General features: G+C 40.9%; 1 protein-coding gene across 21 annotated transcripts in view; it reads left to right on the top strand.

Moving 5' to 3' along the window:
• Positions 1 to 21,279, top strand: part of dock3 (dedicator of cytokinesis 3) — a 939,092-nt gene that overhangs the window by 376,585 nt on the left and 541,228 nt on the right. For all 21 annotated transcript variants that reach the window (XM_069936839.1, XM_069936837.1, XM_069936835.1 and 18 more), the window contains 2 exons: positions 6,711 to 6,752; positions 20,989 to 21,143. In XM_069936839.1, the coding sequence (XP_069792940.1) occupies positions 6,711 to 6,752; positions 20,989 to 21,143 (197 nt within the window). The remainder of the gene's footprint in view (positions 1 to 6,710; positions 6,753 to 20,988; positions 21,144 to 21,279) is intronic.

The raw sequence follows: 21,279 nt of genomic DNA, 5'->3' as shown, positions 1-21,279 counted from the left end.
AAAAAATGCTTCTGCAGGACTTTTTCCAGTGGTTGCATGAGGCGTTGCTCGATAGACAGCCACATAAGACAGCAATGCTTCTCGCCAATTTTGTCCTTCTGCGTGTGCAATCCTCAATCGTTTTTCAATGGACTGATTTTGTCTCTCTACTTCTCCGTTGGCTTGCGGCCATTTCGGAGTTACTTTATGATGGTGGATACCTGTGGTCCTCATGTATTCCGCAAATGTCTCTGAAATGAATTGTGGACCATTGTCAGAGTATAATGTAACAAGTAATCCATATCTTGCGAATATCTCTGCTAATGCTTGTATTGTTTTTTCAGTGGTTGTGGACTTCAACACCACATACTCATAGTATCTGCTGTAGTAATCTATCACTACCATAATTGATTCACCCGTCGGTAAAGGTCCAAGAAAATCAACAGCTACGTCGATCCATGGTCCTGTCGGGAGTTGCATACTCCGGATCGGTTCTGGCGGATTACTCCTACTTGTGATTTGACATCAGTGACAAGTTTTAACAAATTTCTCTGCGTCTTTACCACAACCTGGCCACCATACCTTGGTCCTGAGGTTTTGCTTGGTACCAACAATGCCTAGGTGTCCTTCATGCGCTAAGGATACGATCTCCGGTCTCAATCTTTGCGGTATCACCAATCTGCAACCTCTTAATACACACTGTCCGATGCAACAAAGTTCGTCTCTAATGGGAATGTAAGCCTTGTGAGTACACTTGTCCCATTGTCCACTCTGTATGCATTCTCTTACTTCCATGAGTTCTGGATCACGTTCGGATTCTCTCTCGACCTCCTTCGTAGTCACAGCTTTCGGTGTCGCCTGAATAGCTACGAAGCGTACAAAGCTCTCTGTTTCTGTTCCCAATTCTGACTTGGATTGTGGACCACCATCCTTCACCAATCTGGACAACGGATCTGCAATGTTTGTTTTCCCTGCAATGTGGATTACTTTATATTTGTAGGGTTGTAGTCTGAGTACCCATCTCTCTATTCTGGCACATGGTTTGAATCTAGGTGCATAGATCACCTCTAATGGCTTATGATCTATGATGAGTTCAAATTCAATGCCGTATAAATATGCATGGAACCTCTCACAGGCCCATACAAGTCTGAGTGCTTCTTTCTCTGTCTGAGAGTGTCTTCTTTCCACATCTGATAACGATCTGCTGGCATAGGCAATGATTCTTGGTCCTCCATCATGCATCTGGACCAACACAGCTCCTAAACCAACCGGGCTGGCATCCGCTATGACTTTGGTTGATGCCGCCGGATCGTAATATACAAGATTTTTTGCTTCTGTCAGGCTTTGCTTCAGTGCTGTGAACGCTTTCTTCTGCTCAGATCCAAAATGAAATGGTACACCTTTCCTGGTTAGTTTCCTTAGTGGTTCTGCCACTGTAGCGAAATTAGGAATGAACTTTGCACAAAAATTGACCAATCCCAGGAAACTCCTCACCTCTGTTGCGTTCTGAGGTGCACGTGCCTCTGCAATAGCTTTCGCCTTGGCCTCTGCAGGGTTTAGTCCTTCCCGTGTAAGTCTGTGTCCCATTAAGTCCATTTCTGACACACCGAACTGGCACTTGTTTCCATTCACGGTAAGGCCTGCCTCCTGTAGTCTAGATAGTACACGCCTCAACCGTTTGTCATGCTCTTCCTTCGTTGGTGCATGGACTATGATGTCGTCAGAAATGTTGGCAACTCCAGGAATACCTTGAATCACTCGATGGATTTCATACTGGTAGATCTCCGAAGCCGCATTAATTCCAAATGATAGTCTCTTATAACGATACAATCCACAGTGAGTCACAAATGTTGTTAAATCTCGGGAACCTGGATCCAGCTCTAATTGATGATAGCCCCATTTCAGATCAATTTTTGAGAATACCTTGCTGGTAGTTAGTTCTTGAAGTATTTCCTCCACTGTTGGTATAGGGTGTCGTTCTCTAATTATAGCTTCATTGGCCATTCTCATGTCAACACATAGTCTTATGTCACCCTTTGGTTTGGGCACAATCACTACGGGACTGACCCATTGTGTCGAATGTTCCACCGGTTCAATAATGTCTTGTTCGATCAATTCTTTAATTTTGGCTTCGACTTTCCCATGAAGTCCAAACGGAGTTCGGCGCATTGGTTGTGCCTTGGATTTGACCGTTTCATCTACCGCTAGCTTCAATTGTCGACCTTTCAGCTTTCCTACTCCTTGGAAGACTGCGGAGAATTCTTGCTTCATATCCTCGTATGACTGAATTGAATTGACACAAGCTCCAATATGAAGTATTGCCAGGTCTTGTGCTGTGCTTCTACTCAGCAATAGTTCTCCCCTCTCTTCTATGACCATAAACTCTGCTTCGGTGTACTTATCTCCAGCTTCAACAGTTGCAGTAAAACACCAATGGACTGCAATGGCTTGGTTGCTGTGTATGAATATAGTTTCTTGGAACACTTCTTTGAGGTACAGATGATCTTTTTCCTTTTCAACTTCTCCCATAAATGTCGATCAATCACATTACTGTCACTGCCTGAGTCTACAATGACCTGCACTGTCACTCCACCAATGATCACTGGGACCTTCTCATGATGTACTTCATTCAACGTAAATTGGTAACACCTCTGTCCCTCCTAGGCATCATCATCGTCACCGTCTATCTGGCGAATGGTATCTTTCTTTCCAGGATACTTTCCTTTCCCCCAGTCTTTGCCTTTGGAAGTTGTACTCTTCCTCTTCTGGTCTGCATTGGACTTGCTTTTGCACTTTTTTGCAAAGTGGTCCTTACCTCCACACTTTCTGCAAACTTTGCCTTTGGCCGGGCAATATGGGTCTTTTCCAAAGTGACCTCAGTTTCCACATCGATAGCACTCCAAGTCCTGTGTCGACGAATATCTTGGCTGGTTATGGCAATGTGAGAGCCTCTTAATTTGCTGGCTTGAGTTGTCTTTCAGGGTCATGGTATGAAATTGCCCTTCAACAGCCTCTAATGCAGCAGCAATGGCTAAAGCATCAGTGAGTTCCAACTCACTCCCTCTTTCCAGTAGACGTCTTCTGAGTTTATCTGATCTGCAGTGCTGTACAACTTGATCCAATAATTGGTTGTCCAAATCAGCTGGCATGTAATTGCATCCAACAGCTAGCTGGCGTAGTCTCGTCACGTACTGAGCAATTGTCTGGCCATCTTCTTGTCTCGTTCTCTGAAACAAATGGCGTTGAAATGTAGTATTCGGTGTCACTACATCGTGTGCATTTAATGCATCTACCGCTTTCCGGTACTCAACCTTTCTTCCAGTATTCAAAAGTGTCTTAAATGTTTCCCGAACTGCGGGTCCAGCAATGAAAAGAAGTAACGCCCTCCTCTGCGCTTTTTGTTCAACTGTACCGGTATCTAGAAATAGGCCACGACTGTCGGCGTAGGATTCAAATTCTTCCAGCCATGCCTTCCACTTCACACTTACAGTGCCTGCATCACCAGTCGGGTCAAAATGAGCAATTCCACTATGTGTTAGGAAGTCACCGTCTGCCCCAGCCATGAGGAAATATTCCAGCCCCAAAAGTACTGAGTCAAAGAGAAAATTCTTATCACCTTGAAGTTGTCTGTAATGCTCTGTAATCTTCTTTAGTCTTTAATTTTCTTCAAGCTTCTTTCAACCTCATCGCCAATGTCACATTTGTGGCCCGAAATGTGAAGTTAATAAAACATCAAACACAAGTTTTATTAGGTAAACTTCTCAGTGTCTTTATTTTCCAGTTTCCTTTGTTCTCCTGCTTGTGGTCTTATCTCTCTCTCCTACCACGTGACTTCCGGTACATCTCATACATATTCATTATCATGACACTGCTATCTTCAGTTAAGATCTTTCTTAAGGGATCATTTGGGACCATCTATGGCCCTACCCATGTGTAGTGACATGGAAATTCTAATTCAAAAGGGGAAGTCTCGTAAGTTTATTTCAATAGTGTATCTCCTATTCCAAAGTGAGGGCCCAAAATTGGGCTTACATAAGGCGAGGAAAAGATGAGAGTCAGACTTGGACACAACAGTCCATGAGTGGTGCTGCTCAGATCTGTGTCAGGACAGCATAACAGCAGTCATTAATGGCAGTTACAGGTTGGTGCAATATAATTTCTGTACCTCACACCACAAAAATTACATAAATCCAAACCAAAAATTTCAGAAATGTACTTTAGATGTAGTGTGGAATTGGAACCTTTATCTATTCATCCTGGCTGTGTACAAAGGTGAGAGAGACCCTTCTGGTAAGACCTCGGGAAATTCTGAAAAAAATTATAAAGGTGAATTTTCCACAAAATCTGGAATTGTAACTTCTGGGAAACATTATGGACATATGTTTTAAACATATTCTACTTGTTCTCTTCTTGTATCAAATTCAGTTTGTTAAGCCAGAAAGTGTATAGAGGTCACTTTCGACTCCCGACTAAACATTATTACAATGGTATACAGAGATGCAGAGTTGTATGCCCCTGGAGAAAATAGTGTATAATATAAGGAGGAAATATGACACATTCATTAGGATATGGCAGCCATATCTGCCACATATAGGCATACAGATATAATTACACCTCTTCTAAATAGAAGAAAGGTAAAAATCCGTACTAATAGTAGGTATATTTGGTTCCTTTAAGGGTCTGTAACTATTGATTTTTGGTTTTTTTTTAAAATGTTTAATTTATATAATCTTTTCCTTGAGGTATTAGGGTATGGGAGGGAAAAGAGAGGGGTGGGCGAGGGGGTGGAGAATGAGCTCTGAATGTAATATATAATTGTTGCGAAAGATTATATTGTTGATTTGGATTTGTGTGGAAATCAAAATAAAATATTCAAAAAAATGTTGATGATTGTATTGTCACATGTACCAAAATGCAATGAAAAACCTATACAATAGTAGCAGGAAATGCAAAAGTTAAAACATAATATTACAATAAAACAAAAGTTGCAGAGTATAGTGGGACAAAAAAACAAAAGTACAGGGGATACTGTAAAGAGAACAAGTAGAATTAAACAATGCAAGGCATATCTTATGCTAATGGTAGGTCAATTCAAAAGTTTGATAACAACAGTTCTTGAATCTGGAGGTGGATGTTTTCAAACTCATTTAACATCTGCTCAAATAGAGAAGAGAAGAGAGTGTGACCAAATTGGGATGTGTCCTTTAATATGTTAGCTGCCATCCCAAGGCAACGGACAGAGAAAATAGAGTTGATGCCATACATAAAAGAGTTTCTCCAGTACTTCTATTTTCTGTGTATTGCACTACCATCTTTTGAACCTTTAGTCTAAAAGTTCAGTCTGGATGTTTATCTTGAGGCAGAAGGTTGTATTAATTAGAAGTCCTAGTTTTATAATATACCTTAATTGATGAACTAATAAAAAAAGTGTTTCCAGTGACATTGTGGCACAGCATTCTCACCCTCCATCTACTACTCTCTGTAAAGGTTAAAACCTTGTGTTTTTGCTTTTTGTTAATTTTGTGTCTATTCCTTTAAGCAAAATTGTTGTTTGTAGTGTTACCATAGTTACTATGACATCATATGTCATAAATATGTGGGCAGAATGAGAGTTTGTATCTTATTTTTTGAAGAATCATGACAGAGATGTAAGCTCGAGATAATTTTTGAATTCCTCTTAATCATCTTTATCATCTTATTTGTTTATTTTATATCTGTTTAAAGTTGAATTTTATTATCATTATACAGTATGCTTTGTTATGCATCGTTATAAAAATCTTAATGTGAAATTATGCAAAATATTTATTTTTTGTTTTACCAATGAATTAAAGCTACTTACAGCTACAATTACAAAGTTTGATTTATTAAATTAATGAGATAGTAATTCAGAATATTGTCACTTACGTTTCTTTGAAGAAATACTAAATCTTGGAAAGTGTTGTCTATATTCTCTATTGGTTCTATAATTTAGTGATTGTTAAAGGCCTGTAATCATTATTTACATGTGTGAACTGTTAAAACATAGAAGATGGAAGTAGTGGATCAAATGATCATGCAACACTACTGCACCTTTCAATTAGATGTGTTGTATTCATCCTTGCTTTCCACCGAGATCCTTGTAAATTCATTTCAATATGTTTTTGATCTCCAGATGTTATAGTACTTTTAAATGACTTTTATGAAGGCAAATTGGAAAGTAGTGTTTTAAGTTTGTATCAAGCATGTATATCCAGAATCTCATTAAAGGAATATTTTAATATTAATTTTGGACCTTGAACATGTTGCACATCTGGAATTGTTTTGTTATAATCTTTGCCAGAGCTGAGATTTTATAATGTAGAAGAAAGATGTATAAAGGTAAAATAAAGGCCATCCATATTAATTTACAAAGCAGAAAATCAATGTTAAAATTTATGCAAATTTATTGTAGTGTTGAAGTGATAAAACCATATGTAAATCATATTTTTACATCTACTAGAACTGAAATAACTTAATGAATGTTGAACATTTGAGAATTTTTTAACGCCATAGTTTTCCTTTTCTTAAGGCTATTATGAAATACAAATATGAAATTTTGTAACTTATGATAATATGATCAAATATCTGCATATAATTTATCATTTTGGATAAAATTCAATACTGCTACAGGAGTCATCATGATTCCAATGGGATTAGAAATAGTAACTTACTTTTTTATGCATATTGCTCATCATGTTTCCTTTCATTTGCAGCACTTGTCCAGCAGACATAACATACAGCAGAATACCACGCAGGTATGTCACTGAAACTCAAAGTTCATCTCTCAAACTGTTCTACCACTAAATATATTTTTACTAAAGTTGATAGGAGCAATTTAATATTGCATACAAAATCTAAAAGTACCTATTATTCAAATAAAAATATGTATGAATTATATTTAGGCTCACTTATGAAAAGAAATCAGTAAAGAATATCAGAAGTAGAAGCAGGAATAGGCTATTTAGCCTGTTTCCCTGGTCCACCAATATATAGGAAAACCTAAAATTGGGGGTTGATATTTAAAAATAAGAGGAAACTGATTTAAGGCAGAATAAGACAACATTTTACCTCAAAGGGAGGTAGAATATTTGGAGAACAGAGATAGATTCTTAATTTCACATGAAAGGTTACCGTGGATAGGTAGAATACAGAGTTGAAATTGTAGTCTGGTAAGCCTTGATCTTATTGAATGGATGAGCTTAAGGAATTGAGTGATCTACAGATGCTTCCAATTCATATGTATGTACATTAATTCCATTAAAATCTAAAAAACCTATCGACTTCGGTTTTGAATGAGTTTCCGTGGAACTTTAAGATAGTGATTTACATAGATTCACTATCCTCTGGGGGGAAAAATTCTCAATTTTGACCCATTACTTTGAATTTGATTCCAGACCACAACCAGGGGATTCTCCACAATTACTCTCTTTCAATTAAATCACCTCTCATTCTTCTAAATTCAGAAGACAGACCCTGTCTGCTTAATTTCTCTTCATTTGAGAAAGCTGCTGTTCTGGGAATCATTATGGAATTCATTGCTGCACTGAATCCTACACAAGTATATTCTTACCCACGTAGAGAGACCAGATTTGTTTACAGTATTCCTGATGCAGTCTCACTGGGGCAGGTAAAAGATGAAATATGAAGGAAAGTTAGCCAATAATATAAAAGAGGATACTATAATTTTTTAAAAAATATAAAGGGTAAAACAGAGGCAAGCTTGACATCGTATCACTGGAAAATTACACTGATAAACTGGATAGGCATTGTGTCAGTGTTGACACCAGTGACCTGCCAGAAATTCAAGAGAATAGGAGCAGAAATGAATGTCATGACTATTATTAAGGAGAAGGAGTTTGGGAAGCTCAAGGGTCTGTAGGTGAATAAGTCACCTACACCATATGGACTACATCCCAGGGATTTAAAAGAGCTAAGTGAAGAAATTGTCGACACATGAGGAGTAATCTCATAAAATAGAACATTTGGGCCTCAATGTTGTGCCAGCATATAAATTCCCACAAAAAAAAGTAAACCCTCCAACTTCATAACCTTCTATTTTTCTTTCATATATGTACCTGTCTAAGAGTCTCCTAAATGCCACTAATGTTTCAGCCTCCACCACCATCCCTACCAAGACATCCCAGGCAGTCACAATTCCATAAAAACCTTAACCCTGTTGTCTCCCCTAAACTTTCCTCCCTTCACTTTGTAAAGATGTCCCCTGGTGTTTGCTATTCCTGCCCTGGGAAAAAGCCACTGGCTGTCCACTTTATCCATGCTTCAGAATATTGTAGACCTCTATTAAGTCTCCTCTCATCTTGCTTTGCTCCAAAGAGAAAAGTCCCAGCTCTGCTAACCTTGCCTCATAAAACTTACTTTCCCATCGAGGCAACATCCTGGTAAATCTTCTCTGCACCATCTCCATAGTTTTCACGTCCTTCCTAGAAAGAGGTGACTAGAACGAATGCAACACTCCAAGTGTGGTCTCACCAGAGATTTGTAGAGTTGCAATATGATCTCTTGACTCTTGAACTCAATCCTCCTATTAATGAAACCCAGCCTCCCATAGGCCTTCTTAACTATCCTATTAACCATGCAGCAACCTTGAGAGGTGTAGGGTTTTGGAGTCCAGGTCCCTCTGTTCCTCCACACTGTTAAGTATCAGTCCGTTAACCCTATACTCAGCCTTCTGATTTAACTGTTCAAAATGCATCACCTCACACTTATCCAGATTGAGCTCCATCTGCCACTTTTATGCCAAACTCAGCATTCTGTCGATATCCTTGTGACAACTTTTAGAACTATCCACAACTCTTCCAACCTTCGTATCATCTGCAAGTTTACTGACCCATTCTTCAGTTTATTCATCTAGGTCATTTATAAAAATCACAAAGAGCAGGGGTCCCAGAACAGATCCCTACAGAACTCCACTAGTCACTGATATCCAGGCAGAACACTTATCAACCACTACTACTCTCTGCTTTCTACATGCAAGCCAATTTTTAATCCATACAACCAATGTTCTGTGAATCTCATGCCTCATGACTTTCTGAATGAATCTTACATAGGAGACCTTGTCAAATGCCTTACTAAAATCCATATAGACCATATCAACCTCTATAACTTCATCAAATTTTTTTGTTACCTTCTCAAAAAAATTTAGTTAAGGTTGTGAGGCATGAGCTTCCCATCACAAAATATGATGACTATTCTTTAGTAGTCTGTACTTCTCCAAATGCTCATAAATCATATCCTTAAGAATCCTCTCTCATAGTTTGCACACCACTGATGCAAGACTCATTGTTGTATCATTCCCATGATTCTCCCTATTACCTATTTTAAACAAGGGAACCACATTTGCCATTCTCCAATCCTTCAGCACCTCCTGTGGCCAAAGACAACTTGAAGGTCATAGCTAATGCCCGATCTTTCTCTTCCATTGAATATTTCAGCACAGAAACAAGGCCCTTCTAATGTGTGCCAAACTATTTTTTGCCTAGTCCCACTGACCTACACCCAGTACATAGCCCTCCATACCTCTCCCATCAATGTACTTGTCCAAATTCTTCTTAAATGTTAAAATTGAGCCCGCATTCACGACTTCAGCTGGCAGCTCATTCCACACTACTACCTCTTTCTATGTGAAGAAGATCCCCCTCATGCTCCCCCTAAAAATGTTCCCCTTTCACCCTTAACCCATGTCCTCTGGTTTATATCTCACCTACCCTCAATGGAAAAAGCCTATCTACATTTACTCTTGTCTCCACCTCAATTTTAAATACCTCTATCAAATCTCCCCTCATTCTTTTACGCTCCAGGGAATAAAGTCCTAACCTGTTTAACCTTTCCCTCTAACTCAGTTCCTGAAGTCAGGGCAACATCTTAGTAAATCTTTTCTGCACCATTTCTATCTTATTGATATCTTTCCTGTAGTTAGGTGATCAAAACTGCACACATTACTCCAAATTTTTCACCAATGTCTTAAACAACTTTACCATAATATCCCAACTCCTATACTCAATCCTTTTATTTATGAAGGCCAATATGCCAAAAGCTCTCTTTACAACCCTATCTACCTTCCACTTTCAGGGAATTATGTCTCCATATTCCCAGATCTCTCTGTTCTACCATACTCCTCAGTGCCCTACCATTTTCTATGTTTGCCCTTCCAAAATGTAAAACCTCACACTTAAATTCCATTTGCCACTTTTCAGCCCATTTTTCCAGCTGATCCAGCTTCCTTGCTGCCCACACCTTCAATCTTTGTGTCATCTGCAAATTTACTAATCCACTTTACCAACTTATCATCCAGATCACGGATACAGATGACTCAGCACCAATCCCTGAGGCATTCCACTCATCACAGGCCTTCAGTCTGAGAAGCAATCATCCAGCCAGCACTCTTTCGTGATAGCTATTGCATTACATACTTACTTCTCTTTACATACATAACATTTGTCTTTGAAATGGTAGACATGTCCTCCACCAGACTAACACAAAATAGTCATTCAAAACCTCAAGCGTTTCTTCATTACCCAATATCAAGACCCCTTTATCATCCGCCAAGGGAACAATCTTTACTTGAGCCATCCTTTCCCACTTTACATAATTATAAAAACTTCTACTGTCTGACTTTGTGGTAATCTTTTGTCATAATCTACCTTCCCTCTCTTTATTGCTTGCTTTATGGTTCTTTATTGCTTTTTATAGTTTCCCACTGCTCTCGTCAACTTTGATTTCATGATCTTTTAGTTTGATGCCTTTATTTCCTTAGTTATCCAAGGCTCCTGTTCCCACACTTCACCTCATACTTGTCTGTATTAAATTCTGTCTATCATTTTTCAGCCCATTTTTCTAGCTGCTCCAGATCCCTCTGCAAGCTTTGAAAACCTTTTACACTGTCCACAATGCCTCCAATCTTTGTGTCATCTGCAAACTTGCTGATCCAATTTACCACATTATCATCCAGATCATTGATATAGATGACCAACAACAATGGTCTCTGCATCGATTCCTGAAGCACACCACTAGTCATAGGCCTCCAGTTTGAGAAGCAATCATCCAGCACTACTTTCTGGCTTCACCTGTTCAGCCATTGTCGAATCCAGTTCACTACTTTATCATGAATACCGAGCACCTGAACTTCCTGTCTAACATCCCATGTGGGACCTTGTCAAAGAACTTACTAACGCCTTGCACCCGCGCGGATCCCAGGGACGGCTGGTTCGGCCCTGCACGTGAAGAGAGAGATGGTGGCTGTCCGCAAAGGCTGATCGGCAGCGCGCTGGGCCTGAGTGGGTCGGTAAGCAGGGGTGGGCAGAGGGTGTAGGTGAGGAGTAATGGGCAGGGGAAGTTATGGTGGTGCGAGGTGCAGTTAGAGGGAGGGATGAGTAGAAGGAGGGGTGCATAGGGAAGAGGTAAAAGGGGAGGGGCAGGGCGAGTAGGGGAGGGGTGATTAGAGGGTGAGAGACGGGTAGAGGGAGGAACAGGTTGAGGGGAGAGGCAGTAGAGGGGCGTGTATAGGATGGGGTGGGTAGAGGCAGAGCGAGTGGAGTGAGGGGTGAGTAGAGGTTGGGTAAAGGACTGGTCAGGTAGAGGGATGGTGGATCGAGGGTGAATAGAGGCCTAGAGCCTGAGGAGTGAGCAGGAAATGCTGAGTCCTGATGCAGGCCAAAATGGACACAGCCTGTGAATGCTGACTACATCTCCACAGGGACCAAATATGTTTCTCTCAGGTCAAGCAAAGGGTGAACTTGAGCTACCTACTCCTGACCTGTAACATTATCCTCCTAAAGTTATATCCTAAAGTTTAACATTACATATGTTGAAAGAAGAGAAAACATGCAGATGCTGTTGAAAATTTTCAATAAATATTTAGTTCGGCCCTCGACTTAGTCCAAGTTTTTAATTTTGGCCCTCCATGAATTTGAGTTTGACACCCCTGCTCTACAAGATTGGTTAAACATAACCTACCACACACAAAGCCAAGTTGACTATCCCTAATCAGTTTTAGACTATCCAAATAATTTAATAGAGAGAGAGATGCACACATATATATGATTTCTTAGATCACCTTCCAATAATTTTCCTACTACTGACATCAGTCTCACCAGCCTATAAATTCCAGGATACTTTTGGAGTCTTTTTTAAACAATGGAACAATGTGAGCTAACCTCCAATCCTCTGGCCCCACATCTGGGGCTAAGGACATTTTAAATATTTCTGCCAGAGCCTCTCCAATTTCTACTAGCCTCCATCAAGGACTGAAGCAATATCTTGTCAGGCCCTGGAGATTTATCCACCATTATTTGCTTTGAGACAGCAAGCAGTTGCACCTATAATCTGTATTGGTTTCATGACCTCGTGGCTTGTTTTTCTTACTTTCCATAACTCTGTGCCCATTTCTTCAGTAAATACTGATGAAAATTTTATTTAAAATCTCACCCTATCTCTTTTGCCTCCATACAAAGCTGACCACTCTGATCTTCAAGGGGATCAATGTTGTCCCTTACTATCCTTTAGCTTGTAATATTCTTGTAGAAACCCTAAGGATTTTCCTTCACATTGTCTACCAAAGCAACCTCACATCTTTTAGCTTTCCTGATTTATTTTTTGAGGTTTTTATTGCATTATTTATCCTCAAGTTGCTCATTTGGTCCATGTTGCCTATACCTGCTATACATCTCTCTCTTCTGAACCAGACCCCCATAATCCCTCAAAAGTGAAGCTTCCCTATGCCTGTTAACATTGCCTTTAATCCTGACAGGAACACAAACACATTCTCAAAATTTCACTTTGAAGGTCCTCCACTTACCTGCACATCCTTGCCAGAAAACACCTTATCCCAATCCACGTATTCTAAATCCTTTCTTATTTCCTCATAATTGCCCTTTCTCCAATTTTGAATCTCAACCAGAGGCCCAGACCTTCTCTATAATTAACTTTAATGGTATTATGATCATTGGACTCAAAATGTTCCCCTACACATACTTCTGTCACCTGTCTCATTCTCTAATAGATCAGCCCCAGTCAATATGTGGAAAATTAAAATCTCCTACTTTCACAACCTTGAGTTTCCTGCAGCTGTCTGCTGTCTCTCTACAGATTTGCTCCTCCAATTCTTGTTGACATGGGTGGTCCATAATACAACTCCTTGCTCCCGGGGTATATTTCTGGGCTTCTGTTGCTTTGGGGGGATGAAAGGGGGAGGAGTGGCATTATTCATTGGGGAAAATACCGTAGGTCTTCCTTAATCTCAACCTCATCCAGCACACAAGCCTGTTCTATTCTGACCTCCCCCTGATCAAGGACCTTTTCTCTGGTAAATACTGAAGCAAATAATTAATTTAGGACCTCCCCAATCTCCTCTGCCTCCAGCCACATGATGCCTCCTTTATCCTTGAATGGCCCCACCTTCATACTCATCATCCTTCTGTTCTTCACAAATGCATAGAATCCTTGGGGTCTCCTTAATCCTACTTGTCAATGCCTTCTCGCTCTCCTAAGTCCCTTCTCAAATTCCTTCCTGGCTACCATACAATTCTCGTGAGCCCTTCCCATTTCCAGCTTCCTAAATCTAATGTATGCTTACTTCTTCCTGATAACTTGCTGCTTCACCTGCTTTGTCAACCACAGTTCCCTTTTCCTACCAACTTTTCCCTGTTACAGAGGGACAAGCCTCTTCTAAACCCACCACAAATGGTCCTTAAACATCCTCCACATTACTTCTGAGCTTTCTCCTGTGAACATCTGTTCGTAATATACTTTTCCTAGTTCCTGCCTCATCCCATCATAGTTAGACCTTCCCCACTTGAACACTTTCCTATTTTGTCTGCTTTTATCCTTGCCCATAGCTATGTTAAAGCTCAGGGAATTGTGGACACTATCACTGAGATGCTTCCCCACCAAGAGGTCTGGCACGTGACCAGGTTCATTACCCAGTACTAGATCCAGTATGGCCCCTCCTCTAGTTAGCTGTTCCATATACTTTGTCAGGGATTCTTCTTGGACATACCTGAAAAATATCCCTCTTGCATTCAGGAGGTGCCAGTCAACATTAGGGAAGTTGACATCTCTTTCCATGACAACACCCCTGTAATTTCTGCATCATTTGAAAATCTGCTTACATATCTGTTCCTCTGTGTCCTGAGGACTATTGGGGGCCGATAGACTACTGCTAGTTCAGAGATTTCACCCTTCCTATTTCTAGCCACCCTGACTCAGTAGATACTCCCACTGCAGCATCCTCCTTTTCTACAGCAGTGATATTATCCCTGACCAGTAGTTCTACTTTCTCTTCAACCCCCCATCCCACCGATCACCCATCCTATTCCCTTTAAAACATCTAAACCCCTGATACCTGCATCAGCCAATCCTGTCCTTCGTCCAGCCAAGCCTCTGTAATGGATACAACATCATAATTCTACATACTGATCCATGCTCTAAGTTAATCTTATTTATTCCTAATACACATTTTTCAAACCCTCTGTCTACGTTTATGCTTCTTCCCCTGCCTATTCTTCCTCACAAACTCACAGCACATTGTATCATACTTCACACTTTTTCCTCTATTCTCTGAATTCACATTCTAATTCCCATGCCTCTGCCAAACTATTTAAACCCTCCCCAACAGCTCTAACAAACTTGCCCATGAGGATATTGGTTCCTTTCCAGTTCAGGTGCAGCCTGTCCTTTTTGTGCACGTCAGACCTTCCCCAGAAGAAATCCCAATGATCTATAACTCTGAACTCCTATCTCCTGCACCAACTCTTCAGCCATTTATTCATCTGCCACAACTTTTTATACCTACCCTTCTGGTGCACGACTCAGGCAGCAATCCTAAGATTACCATCTCTGAGGTCCTGATTTTCAGCTTCCTTCTTAACTCCCTATATTCTCACTTCAGAATCTTATCCCTATTCCTGTCTATGTCATTGGTACCAACAGCTGGCTGCTCATCCTCCCGCTTGAGAATGTTGTGGACTTAATCAGAGACGTTCTTGACCATGGGGCCTGGAAGTCAACATACCATCCAGGAGCCTCAATTTTGTTCACAGAACCTCCTATCTGTTCACCTAATTAGTGAATCTCTAATCACTATCACTCTCTTCTTCTCCGCCTTCCCTTCTGATTTTCCCTTCTGAACCAGAGATGTGATCACTACAACTTGTTCCCCTCGTAATAGTAAACAGTACACTTCTTGTTAAGGGGAATGGCCATAGAGATGATCTGCACTAGCTACCTCTTCCCCTTCCCTTTCCTAACAGTCACCCAGCTATCTTACTTTTAAGGGTGACTTTTTCCCCCAGAACTCCTGTCTGTCATCCCCTCTGCCTGCTGAGGGATCCAGAGTTCATCAATCACCAGCTCTAGTTCCTTAACCTAGTCTGTGATGAGCTGTAGTTGGATGCACCTCTTCCAGGTTTTCTCATCAGGAGCATCCAGAGCATTCAAATGCCTTAGTTGCCATATTCATTACTGATGCACCATCAATAATTACAAAAGACTGAAGTTGTGAAACTGTTAGGCTTTTATTAACTATAGACTGGAACAACCGTCAACCTCTTTGATTAAGGTAGAGTACAATGGAGAGCATGCAAAGGGCTATAAGTAGGATCATTAGAAGTGTGTCCAGCAGGCAGCAGCCAATCATAGCATAACAGTGGTTTACCACATTCACCCCTCCTTTTTAAGAAGAGTCCTTCAGAGAGAGAAAAAAAATGAGATGAATATACATGTATCCATTTTACAGATTAAGTCTGTTGGGGGTCTCCTCTGCCGCAGCAAATGACGTGGTAATGCTTACCTGAAATAAGCTCCTTCTCACCAAAGACTTTCAAGCCATAACTTCAAAGCCCCACTCTTACACAGCACCACTCTACACTGCACTATTCCTTACTTTTATCCTGATGCTCCATTTGAATTCATGATCACAGTTCCTCCAAACACCTGCTTGCTAGCTGCAACTCACTTTTATACTCTCTACTGCAGAGTCCCAAAGGTCATATAATTGCAGCTCCTCCAACGATCTTTCAAAAATCATTCAAGTCAGAAAGGTTCCAGAAGACTGGAAAATGTCAAATCTCACTCCTCTCTTTAAAAATGGAGAAAGGCAAAAGGCAGGAAATTATAGACCAGTTAGCTTGACTTCAGTGGTTGATCATTACTGAGTCCATTATTGAGGTTTCTGGCTACTTGATAAATTTAGACCAAAGTTAGCCTGGTTTCCTTCAGAAGAGATCTTGCCTGACAATTCTGTGGGAATTCTTTGAGGAAGTAGTGAACAGAATCGACAAAGGAGAGTCAGTGGATGTCATTTACTTGGATTTTCTGAAAGCCTTTGACAAGGGGCCTCTGATGAGGCTGCTAAACAATATAGGAGCCTGTATTCTTTCAGGAAAGATGATTGCATGGAAAGAAGATGGGTTGACTGACAGAAGACAGTAGGAATAAAGGTGATTTTTTTCTGGCTGTCTGCTGGTGACCAGTGGTATTCCACAGGGGTCGTTGTTGGGTCCTCTACTTTTCTTTTCACACTAAATGTTAATGATTTGGATGATGGAATTGATGACAAAGTTTGCAGATGATATGACTCAACAGATAATGTTGAGGAATCAGGTAGTCTGCAAAGTGACTTGGACAGATTGGGAGAATAGGCAAAGAAGTGGCAAATGGAAGTGTATAGTCATGCACTTTGGAGGACGAAAAAAGACATTGTGTAGCGGTGCACTTGGAGAGAGTGGACAGAACCAGCACTAACAGCTCCTGTCCTGTGACAGCTAGACACAGCAGCCTCCTATCTATTGGCAACTAGCCACAACAGTCACAAGGCATAGTGACTCAGCAGCATCCATAGGTCTACTGAGAAGCCCTGGCCTACTCGGCGTAGCTACGTCATGAGTCGTTAGCACTTCAGATGTTATGAAGCCAGGTCACATGTTGTGTGTCTAAATCAAGCCTGATTACACTACAATAAACACTTCTCTCTTCACTGGCTGACAACTTCAGGTGTGGTCTCATTATTTCAACATGATGTCGTATGAGCACAAACATCATCTGCCACATTAGTGACCCCGACAGGTCTAGCTAGTAGCTAGATCATATAACAGACACGCTTAATGGCAATGTACCAACAAGCCAGCAATAAACAAAGGACACGCTCAACGGTCAAGCGCAAATTAATTTGCTACAGCAACACACCATCTAGCCAATAATAACAGACAAGCTTGACGGACACTCTGCAAGGCCAAGCTCAAATCACTTGCAGCAACAAGCATCTTGCTTGCAGTAATGCTCCAATGAGCCAAGAACAAATGACAGACTGTCTGACCCAGATGAACCTGCTTTCGCACTGCTCCAGTCGACCATGCTACGGACAACTGCAAATCAATGTGTCACATCACAGGTCAGCAAGTTGCTCTTCCCTTCATGGTCAACTGAGCAAACCTCAAGGGGCATCCTAGAAGGTAACTGTTTGGAAGTTTGAAAGACTTTTTACAATCTACTCACACACTTTGGTGACTTGGAATAGGCCAAGCTCTCATCTTGTGTGTCTCATGAACTGAGCAGTAAGTCTGGCCAACGAGTTGCAAGGTCAGGGGAACTTTTATCAGCAACATTTTAAACTGTCTGCAGATATCAAAAGGATGCATGTCGACATCATAGCATTAGCGTCTCAGTTTTTCCAGAATGTTACTGCACCCCACACTCCATTATGCTGTAGTGGTCGTTTATCAGCAAGTTGTCTGCAGCTGGCAGCACAGATATTTAAAACTTTCCTGTTCAAACTTTGGGAGGTTTGCATCTCAGCAGCTGTGACCAGAGGGAACATCCCTCATGTTTCACTATCCTTCCCCAAAGAAGACCACTCGACCCAGGAACAACCAGCAACCCCTCTTTGAGAGAAGAAGCCCGCGATCTGGAGGAGAACCATTTACTCCCCTGAGGCAAGAACATGCAACCTGGGGGCAGCCAGCCACCCCCCCCCCCCCGATGGAAGATTCTGTGACCCAGATATCAACCTGTGAACTAAAGCATAAAAAAAAGCCACCTGTTGATAATGCCACTGAAACCTTTCCCCACCAACAAGGCAGATGGTAATAGGTTTTCAGTCACTTGCTCAGTTCAACATTGCCTTTCATTGATGCCACTGAGGCCTTTTCCTGCTGACCAGGCAGTCAGTACAGGTTTTTCAATCCCAGCGCAGCACGACACAGCTTACCAGCCTGGCGGCCAGCCAGCAAACTTTCAGCAGCAATGGACAGTCACTCAGCACAGCACCACTTGTAAACTCCTGTATGACACTACAGACATTAAGTAGCAATCGATAATCGCTCCACAGAGCGCCACCTACCAGCTCCTGTGTGTCATTGCAGACTTTAGCTGCTACTTGACTTTCTACAGTTAACTCTTTCCTATCAGACTTTGGGATTAGTACTATTATAGACTCTCACAATTACCAACAACCTGCCTACAGTATGAACTTTCAGTTCTAGTAATGCGTCTCAAATGTGTGGTACTGTTCTGGATTTCTCATCTGCTCATAACTAATTATCTGTAATTTGCAACTGTCTATGATTACCTTTTGCATATGTTAAGTGTCTCACATGATTTCTGTTGCATTTATTCGTGTTGTCAATAATTGTTTGTAGCTTTCCATTTGATTGAACCCTGTTCGGATGTACGGTGCATATCACTTCCTCCCCCAGCAGCTTTCGTACACTATGCTCTGGCACGGCCCCACGAATGGCAAGTCTGTTTCAATCTCCATGCTCGGTTCTACAGCGGAACGTCCACACTAATTTGGAACTGCTGAGCCAATGTAGCGGTACGCTTGGAGGGAGTGGGCAGAATCAGTGCTAACAGCTCCTGTCTTGTGACAGCTAGACACAACAGCCTCCTATCTACTGGCAACTAGCCACTACAGCCACAAGGCATAGTGGTTCAGCAGCACCTGTACATCTACTAAGAAGCCCTGGCCTAATCAACGTAGCTACATTGTGAGGTTGTTAGCACTTCAGATGATGCCAGGTCACATGTTATGTGTCTATATCAAGCCTGATAACACTAATAAATGCTTCTCTCTTCACTAGCTGACAACTTCATTTGTGGTCTCGTTATTTCAACATGATGGCATATGAGCACAAACTTCATGTGCCACAATAGGCTATTTTCTAAATGGAGAAAGAATTCAGAAAGCAGAGGTCCCAAGAGTTGTAATATAGGATGCCCTAAAAGTTGAATTGGTAATTAGGAAGGTAAATGCAAAGTATATCAACCATCTACAAGGGACAAATCAGTCAGGAGTATGAAGATAATAGTGTCTGCTGTGGCTGGAATTGATTAAAAAAATAAAAGATCAAGCAACATATGTGAAGATGAAAGTCAATATTTCAGGTCAAGTGTCTGGATCAAGCCAGGAGTATGGTGCAATATCTTGTATGTATTTGAATTGAAAGTTCCAACAACTCAAAATTGAATCTATGGAATAATACATTTATTGCATCTGGTACTCCCGATGTGGCCTCCTCTACATCAGTGAGACTAAATACAGTCTGGGAGATCGTTTCCATGATCATCTTTATCCTGTCCATTGAAATAGCAAGGACCTCCCAGTGACAAACCATTTTAATTCCACACACTATTACCACACCAACATGTCTGGCCATGGCCTAATGCACTGCCAAACTGAGCTTCTCATAACACCTTATCATCTGGACATTCTCCAACCAGATGGCATTAGCATCGACCTCCAATTTCCATTAAACCTCCCCCTCAAGTCTCTCTTTCTGTGTCCCTTTATCTCCTTTCCTGTAGCTCCCCATCCCGTTGCCTTTCCTCTCTATCAGAGTGCTTTCTCTCTTCCATCATCTCTTCTTTATGCTCTTCTATCTTCCCACCTGAATCTACCTATGACCTCTTAACAGATAGCCTGCGCCTTCCCCCATATTCTCCTCCTCCCCCTCCCTTCACCTTTTTATTTAAGCACCTGTTAGTTTTTGCTTCCATCTGATAAAGGGCTCAGGCCCGAACATTGGTTACCCTTTACTTCCTTTGGATTTTCCCTGATTTGCTGAGTTTTTGCAGCACATATGTATTGCAGGATAATGCTGCCTGTTTGATTGGTATTCCATTTGCCACTGTAAATATTAATCCCTCCACCTAAAATACATAGTGGCTGCAGTACGTACCATCTAGAAAATGCCTTACAGTCACTCCCTTACTAGCGATCCTAGATACAGAAAGTTAAATATATAATAAAGCTAATAATCAAATGAAAATCATTGTAGGTGCTGGCAAATTTCTAACTCCATCTTAAAAGAAGTCAGCAGGTGTTTTATATTAAATAGTTTTAATTCTGTGACGAAGTATGAAGCATTGAGGTGTAAAGCATTTATAGTATTAATGTACTGATAAACAAGGAAACAAGCATTACCACATGTATAACACATCATGCTTTAAGAAAAGTCATACTTTATTAAGTACACAAAGTCCAACAGCTGTGAAGATAAAACTAGAATGATGTGCAAGTTCTGATGGCCACTGGCATATTTTGGAAAGATGTCTGATCAATAAAAAATATGTGCAGGAAAACTTCAGTTAATGGAGGATTGGTGATTTTTCAAGACATTATAATGAGAATTGCTGTTGATCATTAATAAACCAAGTACTGACTCAGCACATTTTTACATTTATGGTTCAGTTCATAATTTAAAGTGCAAGTAGAAAACTAATCTACAACTTTTGTAATTATAAAAAGGAATTCTGGCATTGAGAGATCTTGGAAAATAATATATGCATTGAGCTCACAATTACTGCTATGTTGAGAAGCGATCTATCCTATTAATGCTATTCCCCTGCTTTTTCTCTGTAAGTCTGTTTTGTTTTCTTCTCAGGTGCACATCCAAATACTTGTGTAGCAGGTGGGAATGTTTAATCTCTTTCCATTCTATTTTTGAGAAACCTGTGTTTTTCTCCTGTGTTCTATAACAGACAGAGACCGTGAGACACCGTCACGGTGACACATGCCGGATGCCTGTTCCCCATCACCTCTTCCTGAACATGAAGAGTTTTACCTACCATACTATTGGAGAGGATACTGACATCTTCTTCTCTCTTTACGACATGCGAGAGGGTAAACAGATCAGGTAGGAACCCAAGGAACAATGACATCAGCTGACAACTGTGGATGCTTCAACAAAACACTCTTCATCTCTGGGATTTGGTGGTTTTAGACATACATAAAAGACAACTTTGGACCTTGTAGCATCTGGCCAGACATGC

Source organism: Narcine bancroftii, chromosome 5 (assembly GCF_036971445.1).
Source record: "Narcine bancroftii isolate sNarBan1 chromosome 5, sNarBan1.hap1, whole genome shotgun sequence".
NCBI classification, from domain to species: domain Eukaryota; kingdom Metazoa; phylum Chordata; class Chondrichthyes; order Torpediniformes; family Narcinidae; genus Narcine; species Narcine bancroftii.
This window is presented reverse-complemented; position numbering and strand designations above follow the sequence as displayed.